Below are 10,666 nucleotides of genomic sequence, written 5' to 3' on the forward strand. Positions count from 1 at the left end.
TGAACTCTAGAAAACTAATTTAATCCTGCCTCTTCACTTTGGGTTGTGAATATCAATATAAAAATCATCATAGAATACAGAAATAGCCAATATTTCCCTAATATAATGGGATACCAAGACTAGCTGATTTTATATCAGGAATGTAAGAATAAGCCAATGTTAGGAAATCTGTCCAAATAATTGACTAGATTTATTAATCTAAAGAAAAAAATCATTTCCATAAACTTGGAAAAGATATTTCACTCATTCTTAATTGCAACACCCAATAAAATAGGAATCCAATGATAAGTAATAACATATTATTAGTGGAGATTTGATAAGTTTCATCGTCCCCAAATGATGATGGAGCTAACGTTGGCAATTCTCCTGAGCATGAATTATTTTGTCCATATATTATGCTGTTAGAGCAAGACATTTGGAGGATTCCATCTGGACTTTTCACCATTTAGCCCTAATTCCATACATATGAGTGGCTTCCCTGGTGGCTCAGATGGTAAAGAATCTGCCTGAAAGGCAGGAGATTCTGGTCAATCCCTGGGTCAGGAAAATCCCCTGGAGAAGGGAATGGCTTGCCTGGAGAATCCCATGGACAGAGGAGCCTAGAGAACTACAGTCCAAGGGGTCCCAAAGAGTCAGACACAACTGAGCAGCTGACACTTTTGCTTTCACCATACATATGTAGAACAATGTGGGGATTTTTCTAGTTTTCATGGATTTTATTCCAATTATACATTTCAGTTCAGTTCAGTCACTCTCATGTCGGACTCCTTGTGACCTCCTGAACTGCAGCATGCCAGGCCTCCCTGTCCATCACCAACTGCCGGAGTCTACCCAAACCCATGTCCATTGAGTCAATGGTGCCATCCAACCATCTCATCCTCTGTCATCCCCTTTTCCTCCTGCTCTCAATCTTGCCCAGCATCAGGGTCTTTTCAAATGAGTCAGCTCTTTGCATCAGATGGCCAAAGTATTGGAGTTTCAGTTTCAACATCAGTCCTACCAATGAACACCCAGGACTGATCTCCTTTAGGATGGACTGGTTGGATCTCCTTGCAGTCCAAGGGACTCTCAACAGTCTTCTCCAACACCACACTTCAAAAGCATCAATTCTTCAGCGCTTAGCTTTCTTTATAGTTCGACTCTTACATCCATACATGACTACTGGAAAAACCATAGCCTTGACTAGATGGACCTTTGTTGACAAAGTAATGTATCTGCTTTTTAATATGCTGTCTAAGTTGGTCATTACTTTCCTTCCAAGGAGTAAGCATCTTTTAATTCCATGGCTGCAATAATCACTGAATAAGCCCATGAGAACTACTTTGTCCTATTATGGTTCAATGCATATCCAATGTAAGCCTCTGTTTTTTATTGATGTTTGGTGTCCTCAAGAATTAGTGTCAATTCAGGCTTACTATCCATTAACACCTCAAAGTTCTGAGTATTTTTCAGAATCATTCTAGTAAATGGCACCAAGGAAAGTCTTGAGAAGATCTGTAATGTAACCGTGTGGCAGTGCTGCAGGGCCATGAAAGGACTCTGAATCTGTAAAATGGTTTAGGACTAGAAAACAGATAAAATTTGTGTCTTTCCCCTGTGGCAACTATAGTCGGTTTTTTGGCCCAGCAGATGCATAATTTCTCCTGCGGTAAAGATCAAGTAGGATTTTCATTGACTACCTCTCTCTCATTCCTGAAGATGTCACGATCAGTTAGTCTGAAATTATTGCTGTTAATTGTCTGCACTTTAAATTCACAATTATTTTTAAGCTCCGAAAACTGCATTCGTAGAAAATAGACCACAGTTTTAGGGAAACTGTTCAAGTTATTAGAGATGGTAATGATGCCACATCTCTAAATTAAAGCTTAGCCGTGTTTTCCAAGTAATTGATTCTTTTTGAAGTCCCTGGCCAACATAGATTGATGAATCTAAAACGCACAGAGTTTAAAATGAGAAAGATGGTGCAAATACCAGAAATCAGATCCATTCCTATTTGCATTTTAGAGCTTTTCAATCATCACTACACATGAAAGGAATTACTGGTCTTGGTCAGTGAAGTCTTTGGGCAGTTCTAACTCAGCAGAACCGGCTATCTTCTCAACCTGAACACAACTGATATAGAAGGCAGATAAAAGATAACTGCAGCATGCCCTAAGTGGCGGACATATATACCATTCTTCACTAGACAGCTGAAAGTCAGTCATCATCAGTAGATAATCTAAATCAGAATGCTGTGCTGATATACCAGGTACAATGGAGGCAATATATATGTTCTTGATTACTGGTGAGTGGATGATAGGAATTTGGGGAAATGGATTCATTGTATCAGTAAACTGCAGTGGCTGGCTCAAAAAGAGAGCTGTCTCCTTGACTGAGGTCATCCTGGTCAGCCTGGCCACCTCCAGAATCTGTTTTTTGTATGTGATATATATGGATGGTTTTATTATGGTACTCTTTCCAGATACATACAGGCATGGTGAGATGATGAACATTATGGATATTTTCTGGACAACTTGCAATCATTCAACTGTCTGGTTTACTTCGTGCCTCAGCATCTTCTATTTACTCAAGATAGCCAGTATATCCCACCCAGTTTTCCTCTGGCTGAAGCTGAAGATGAACAGGGTATCCTTGGGATTCTTCCGATGTCCTTTCTCATCTCCTCAATTGTCAGTGTTTTACTGAATAATGATTCATTTTGTGACGTCAGAATCAATAATGAAGCAAACATTATTTAGGAATTCAAAGTAAGTAAAATCCCAACTGCTTTCAAATTGATTATCCTGAACCTGGGGGCTATGGTTCCCTTTATTCTTTGCCTGGTCTCAATTGTCCTTTTATTTTTCTCACTTTAACACACCAAGCAAATGAAACTTCATGCCACTGGGTCCAGAGACCCTAGCATAGAGGCCCACATGAGGGTCATAAAGACAATAGTCATCTTTCTGGCTCTTTTCATTATGTACTATGCAGTTTTTCTCATTGTAACATCTAGCTTTCTGATTCCTCATGGAAAATTGGAGTTGATGTTTGGTGGCCTAAGAGCTGCCATTTTCCCATTGAGCCATCCATTCATCCTGCTAATGGGAAACAGAAAGCTGAGGGAGGCTTTTCTGAAGGTGCTGGGGATTGTGAAGGGTTTTCACAAAAGAAGGAAATATTTTATTCCCCAGAGAATCCTGATATAAGCAGAAAGAAATCAACAAAAGCATCTCTCCCTTCTCTCAATTGTTTGCATTCCATTTTTATTATATGCCATGGAAATCATTCATATCTGCCATTATTCTAAATACTTCTTCTTGTTTCTGTCTTGAATAATTTTGAATCTAATGTTATAATGGAGCCAGATGTGTTTATCTTCACAGGAGAAATGAATCTAAACCTCACGTTCACACTTCACACCATTGCCTAAATGCAAACATGTTCTACTTCTTTCTGCCTCTTACTGGTAAAGGCCTTGAACTCAATAATAAACTCAATAAGAAGAATTTCAAGTGCACAGGCTGTGGGGAAGAGAGTTTAAAACACATGAAATCAACCATGTAAACTAGTTTTGTATCATGACTAATTTGTATCTGATTGCACTCTTTCCAAAACTAAAATCCATTTTCACAAGGAGACTTGACTTGTGAGAAATTTATAACGTATGGTGATGAAAATGAAGTTTCATTTACACATTTTGGCTTTTATTAAATGGGTGTTTATGTTTGCTTTTTTGTGCCTCCCTATTTGAAATTCAGCTTGACCCATCCAAATTGCAGAACTTAATAGCAAGAAGCCTATTGCAAATTCATGAAATATAATCTCTTAATTTGCATGAGATCAATTTCAGCAAGACATTTCAGTTATCACTCAGTCAGGGGTGATAATTATAATTTACCCAGGCTACAAATCTGGTCATGCTGTTTGCAACAATCAGATGGCTTATTCTTCACAAATGTAGAGGCAATTCTGTTTCAGAGGAGAGCTTGGAACTTTTGGAGGATATCAAAGTCAAAATAATGGCAAAGGAAAAAAAATCATTCTACGATTTGAAGAATGTATTTGTCATGCTCTGCTGGTCATCTTGCAGTAATATTTGAGATTAGGGTGGTCTCTCTCGACACATTCAGTATAGAAGACCACATCTTTCTGACCATAACGACTGCAGAATTCATCATAGGAATGTTTGTGAATGGATACATGGGACTAGTAATATATATTGATTGGATTAAGAAGAAAAAGATCTCCACAACTGACTACATCCTCTCCAATTTAGCTCACTCCAGAATTTGTTTGCTTTGTGTAATGACACTCAACGGCACCATACTGGCACTCTACCCAGGTGTTTATGAAAATGAGAAAATAAAGGTAGTTCTTAATATCTTCTGGACATTCACCAACTACTTACATATGTGGTTTGCCACCTGCCTCAATGTCTTCTGTCTCTTCAAGATAGCCAATTTCTTCCACCGACTGTTTCTCTGGCTGAAGTGGAGAATCGAGAGGGTGTTTCACTGGAGTCTGCTGGGGTCCCTGGCCATTTCCATGTTGATCAGCCTTATACAAGCAACGTTAACAAATTCTGATTATGAATTTCTTAAAATTGGAAACATAAAAGAAACATCACCAAATTGTTCCATGTGAGTAAAATTCAATACTTCAACCCATTGACACTGTTTAACTTGTTAGCAATTATTCCATTTACTGTGTCATTGATCTCATTTTTCTTTTTAATTACATCCCTGTGGAGACACAGCAAACAAGTGAAATCCAGTGTTACAGGTGCCACAAACTCCAGCACAGAGGCCCACGTGGATACCATGAAAACAGTGACCTCATTTCTTTTCTTCCTTTTTGTATACTACCTGGCCTGTCTTTTGGCAACATTTAGCTACTTTATGAAAGAAAGCAAGTTAGCTATGATGTCTAGAGAGATTATAGCAATTCTTTATCCCTTAGGTCACTCACTGTTTTTAGTTGTTGGAAATAACAAGCTGAGGCTGGCAGCTGTCGGGATGCTGAGATGTGGGAAAACAGTCTGCATGATGTAAAATTTTGGTTTTATAAAAGGACTTTAAGAGCAAACCTTATTTTCTAATAAAAAACTCACTTTTCTATCATAGGTCCATTTTCATTGTTTTCCAGCTTTTCTGTTTATTTTGGGTACACAGCTTTGAAGAGCAGTGAGACCCGTTAGCACACTAATGGATATATCTTTTGAGTCTTTTTACACCACAGACATTCTCATCTTCACACTCCCTTTCCTAAAAGAATTTCATTAGTTTCCCAATTACACCCTTTTCTCCTCCCAAGTGAGTGATACTTCAGGTAGTCTCCCACTTGATATTTCCTGGTGACCTTACTCAGGCATCTTCTATTCATTTCCTTGAAATTAAATTTTCTCACAAACAACTTGCTTAACAGGCAGCACTGGGCTAGGAATAGAACCCATTCAATACTCTCCCTTTAAGGGGCATTCCTAAGTACTCTTTGTAACTTGGGTAGAAGGATGATCTCGGGTAGAAGTAAGACCTGCAGGAATTTTCTTTTTCCCATTCAGGACTTTAGCAAAGAAATGAACTGGGAAGAAACTATCATGCACTGTGGTATAACTACATACTGTCACTGAAAAAGCATTATCTCTGTAACATACAGAGCAAGTTAAAAAAAAGCAAAAAGAGAAAAAGAAGACTCATTGATAAAATGTGGTTCTGCTGTGAATATCAAATCCTTCCTCCCTAGAGTGTTATTGAAACATTTGATCGGGCATGTCTAAAGTCATGTCTCTTCTGATCTGACCCTACAATTGGCCCCCATCATTCTCTGTGTTGAATTCAGGTCTATTTCAATCTACTCATTTCCTTTTATTAAAATTAACATATTAATTACCTGAGGATTATCAATTTTTCTGCATAAGATTATGTCAAATTCACTTTGCAAAGTAACAGTATTTAGTCTTAAGTAAATAAATGTCATCAACTGTATCTCTAGTATATCAGCTATTATAATGTTTTATTAACTTTTGTACTGTTTTCTGTAGTAACTGCATTGTAACTTACGTGCTGACAACAATAGTAAATATAAAAGCTACACTTATTTGCAAAAAGATAAAGACAGAAGAATTGATTTTTTTGATGGAATATACTAATATAGTCTACACAGAATTTGTAAATTCTATGTTGGGATTAACTATATATTCTTTTATTAGCTTTGATGAAATAAATGTTTTATAACATTTGTGCTTCTGGGAAGGTTTCCTTTCATCCATCTGAAGTCCTGTCTTTCATGTTTAATTTTCTGTATCTCCAGTGTTTCAAATATCTCCAGTGACCGTCACTGGGACTTAAAGTGGCGGACTTGTGACAAAATGCTCTCTTGCAGAATTTCTTTTTCTTTTTTAATTAAGTAAGGGTATGTAACATGAAATGTATTGTTTTACAAATTTTTGTGTATGAGACAGTATTGTTGATTAGATGCTCAATGTTTTATACCAGATCTCTATTTTTCTATCTTCCATATTTATTATTTCCTCTATTTATTTACACTTATTTATCTTTCATAATGGAACTCTGTACTCCTTTTAAAAAATATCTATTTATTTATTCATCAGATCTTAGTCATGGCACACAGAATGCAGGCTGTCTAGTTGTGGCACGCAGCTTTAGTTGCAGCACGTGGGATCTTAGTTCCCTGACCAGGGATCAAACCCATGTCCCTGGCAGTGGAAGGTAGATTCTTAAACTTGGACCACTTGAGAGTTCCCTGAAACTCTGCACTTGTTTAATAGGAGCTATTCATTTCTTCCTTCCCTCAGGACCTGACAACCACTGTTTTACCCTTAGCTACAGGACTTAGATTATTTTCAACACCTCATCTAAGTGGAATCATATAGGATCTGTCTTTCTGTAACTAACATTTCATTTGGCATAACACCTTCCAGGTTTACCCAAGTTTTTGCATACTGGAAGATTTCTTTCTTCTTTAAGACCAAATAATATCCCACCATATGTCTATGCTATGTTTTCTTTATCCATTTATCTGTCAGTGAGCAGGTAGGTTGTTTTTATATTTTAGCTCTTGTGAATAGTGCTGCAGTAAGCCTAAGAGTACAAATTATCTCTTTAAGATCCTGCTTTTTTCAAGATCCTGATTTCCCGTTCTCTCGTATATACACCCAAAAATGAGGCTGCTGGATCAAATAACAGTTGTATTTTGAGTTTTTTGAGGAACTTTTATACTATTTTTCCCTTTTAGCTGCATCATACCTTCCATGCTATAACAACGCTAGTAAAACATAAAATCTACATTAGTCTAAACTTTATATGGGTAAATGTATCATTTTATTTACTGTGAGTAGGTTATTTACCAGAACACTGTAGAGAAGAAAATGATGTGCCCGAGTCAGGGATTATTTCCAAGATCAGAGGAGGGCAGTCACCTTTGAACTTTGCTATTGAGAAAGCAGTTTGTACAAAGTCAGGGCCACATGCAAGAATAAATGTCTAGACTTTGAGGAAGGATTAGAAAAGACATGCATTTCTCTGGAAGGTACTGAGATTCCCAGAATTATTCCATAGAAACACAATGATGTAAAGTGTTTGTAACTCTGAATTAGAGAAGCTATTTCAAAACAGGAGTTAGGCTGTAAAAATAAGGTTAATTTCATCTTAGGTACCCTGTCTAACAATCCAGAAGGGTTAAGGACCTAAATGTGTGTTCATGCTAAGTCACTTCAGCCATGTCCAACTCTCTGTGACCCTACGGACTGCAGCCCACCAGGCTCCTTCTCTCCATGGGATTCTCCAGGCAAGAACATTGGAGTGGGTGCCATGCCCTCCTCCAGGGGATCTTCCCACCCCAGGGGCTGAACCCATGTCTCTTAAGTCTCCTGCATGGGCAGGTGGATTCTTTACCACTAGTGTCACCTGGGAAGCCCAAGGGCCTAATTATTCAGATGCAGTTTGGTACAGTAGAGGGTAACGAGTAGAATGAAGCACAAGATTTTACTCTTTTCCCTCTTGCATATATAAATGCTCTTGAGAACACTTTAAATGAAAAAGAAAACCCTAATGGTAATCAGTACTCTTCTTCACCATGGCTCCCTCTCCTTCTTACATACAGCATAACAAATGTACATTAAATGACCTTTCAATGTCACATGTCTAGTAGTGCCTTCTTTTAAGAGACCTTGTGCTATATAATTGTTCACCTGAACAACCAAGACAAATGAGGTACTTTTTTAGAAATGAATAGACTCTATTTAGTGTTAACCTTTTAAATTTCCTGAAAATATGTAGCTCTCAGTGTTGACTCAAACTTTGGATGTTTAGTAGTAATCAAAACCATATTTTGCCAAATTTAAGACTCTTCTTCAAATTTCAGTTTTTGTGCATTTTCTAATTGCAAAAAAAAAAAAAATCCCTGAGGTTTAGATAAAATACAAGACACCTAGTTAAATTTGAATTTCAGTACTTCCCAGAAGTACTAATCGCATATAATTTGGGACATACACTAAACACTCTTTCATTGTTTATCTGAAATTCAATTTAACTGGATGTACTGTAAGTTTGGTTTTTCCTGGTGGTTCCAATGGTAAAGAATTTGCCCACAATATGGGAGACCTGGGTTTGATTCCTGGGTCAGGAAGATTCCCTCGAGAAGGGAATGGCTTCCCACTCCACTATTCTTGCCTGGAGAATCCCATGGACAGAGGAGCCTGGAGGACTATAGTCTGTAGTGTCGCAAAAAATCAGACATGACTGAGAGACTAACACTTTCACTTTTTTCACTATAAGTTTATTTGGTAAATCTGGCAGCCCTATTAAAATTACTAGTGTGCATTACAAATTAATGAATCTAAATTTGCAAAACATAGCCTGAGAAAGTGCCAGACCATGAAAGTGAATCAGCCTAATTTGCATCCTAGCAAGCTATAGCTCAGCCTAAATGAAGCACATGTGGAAAAGTAAAATCTGCAAAGAAAGTAACTGGACATAGATAGAGATAGGGTCCAGGGACCGACAACTGCATTACTTGTTCAAGACTAGCTAGGATTTAAGGAAGACAGCAACAGTTTTCATTTGTCATTTCAGTCTCCATCTCAAGACAGACTACAATAAAAGGGATAAAGAAAATTACAGCAAAATCCAAGAAGTAGATGTAGATACTACATCTGTCCAACTAGAAGTGAACTGGATATTTCTGCATTTTACGATGTCAAGTGAAGTGCAGGGTATCTTAATGCTCATAGCAGCTGGGGAATTTTCACTGGGGATCTTAGGGAACGCATTCATTGGACTGGTAAACTGTGTGGACTGGATCAAGCACAAGAAGATTGCCTCCATTGATTTAATCCTCACAAGCCTGGCCATCTCCAGAATTTCTCTCTTATGTATAATACTATTGGATTGTAATATATTGGTCCTGTACCCAGATGTCTATACTGGTGGTAAACAAATGAGAATCATTGACTACTTCTGGACATTAACCAACCATTTAAGTGTCTGGTTTGCCACCTGCCTCAGCATTTTCTATTTCCTCAAGATAGCAAATTTCTTCCATCCATTTTTCCTCTGGATGAAGTGGAGACTTGACAGTGCAATTCCTAGGATCCTGCTGGGGTGTTTGGTCTTCTCGGTGTTCATTAGCCTTCCTGTCATTAACAATTTGGATGATGATTTCAGGCATTGTGTCAAGATGAAATTGAAAACAAATATAAGTCGGAGATGCAGAGTACATAAAGCTCAGCATGCTTCCATCAAGATACGTCTCAATCTGTTGACACTATTTCCCTTTTCTGTGTCTCTGATTTCATTTCTCCTCCTGATCCTCTCCCTGTTCAGACACACCAGACGAATGCAGCTCCGTGCCCCGGGGAGCAGAGATCCCAGCACGGAAGCTCACGTGAGAGCCATGAAGGCTGTCATCTCCTTCCTCCTCCTTTTCATTGCCTACTACTTGGCCTATCTTGTGGCCACGTCCAGCTACTTTATGCCAGAGACTGAATTAGCTGTGATCGTTGGTGAGTTGATAGCTTTAATCTGTCCATCAAGCCATTCACTCTTCCTAATTCTAGAGAACAAAAAATTAAGACAAGCATCTCTAAGGGTGCTATGGAAGGTAAAATATATCCTACGAAGAAGGAATTGCTAATAAACAGATCTGAAGATAAGCAATCACTTTGTAGGACAAAAGAAGACAAGATGTCCCTTAATTATCTGTAGTTCTTGCATTAATGATGGTTTCATATATCCAATTACTCTTAAAATGTACTTAGTATACTTGTAATTAGAACTTAGGAAATCTCAGATAGAACTTATTTTGCATCGTTCTCTCCACCTCTCTTTCTCTCCATCTCTCTCTCTCACTGTTTCCTTTCTTTCTGTTTCCTCTCTCTCCCATTCTCCAGTGCTTTTATAAACATGTTTCAGAACATGGAGCAATTAATATCTTAACAATAACTGCCAGAGGAAAAAGTATCTTCATAGTTGATTCTAGATCATTTCTCCAGATGCAAAATTGTTTGACCATATCAGGACAATTGTAACAGCATCTTGCTGCTATTTGTGTCCGTGGTGATGCTAGCTGGATTCTTCCAGGTAATCAAACTAAGCTCAACTTTTGGAAAAGACTCAATAAGGTGACAGGTTTTTATCAAATGCTGTGTAATTCTGAATGTAGCAAA

At 37.9% G+C, this 10,666-nt stretch overlaps 3 protein-coding genes across 3 annotated transcripts; all 3 read left to right on the forward strand.

Moving 5' to 3' along the window:
* On the forward strand, positions 2,254 to 3,188 carry TAS2R9 (taste 2 receptor member 9). Its single transcript, XM_013964188.2, is given in 2 exon segments — positions 2,254 to 2,626; positions 2,629 to 3,188. Coding segments are annotated over 2 exon segments (933 nt in total).
* TAS2R8 (taste 2 receptor member 8) lies at positions 4,039 to 5,033 on the forward strand. The gene is given in 2 exon segments (XM_013964189.2): positions 4,039 to 4,585; positions 4,588 to 5,033. Coding segments are annotated over 2 exon segments (993 nt in total).
* TAS2R7 (taste 2 receptor member 7) lies at positions 9,196 to 10,134 on the forward strand. Its single transcript, XM_005680877.1, has one exon. It carries the CDS (start codon positions 9,196 to 9,198, stop codon positions 10,132 to 10,134), a length of 939 nt encoding a protein of 312 aa, XP_005680934.1.

This window comes from Capra hircus, chromosome 5 (genome assembly GCF_001704415.2).
Source record: "Capra hircus breed San Clemente chromosome 5, ASM170441v1, whole genome shotgun sequence".
Lineage (NCBI taxonomy): Eukaryota > Metazoa > Chordata > Mammalia > Artiodactyla > Bovidae > Capra > Capra hircus.

Bases quoted from the DNA above. Each gene is read 5' to 3' on its own strand.
- TAS2R7 (XM_005680877.1), top strand. From the start codon at position 9,196: ATGTCAAGTGAAGTGCAGGGTATCTTAATGCTCATAGCAGCTGGGGAA.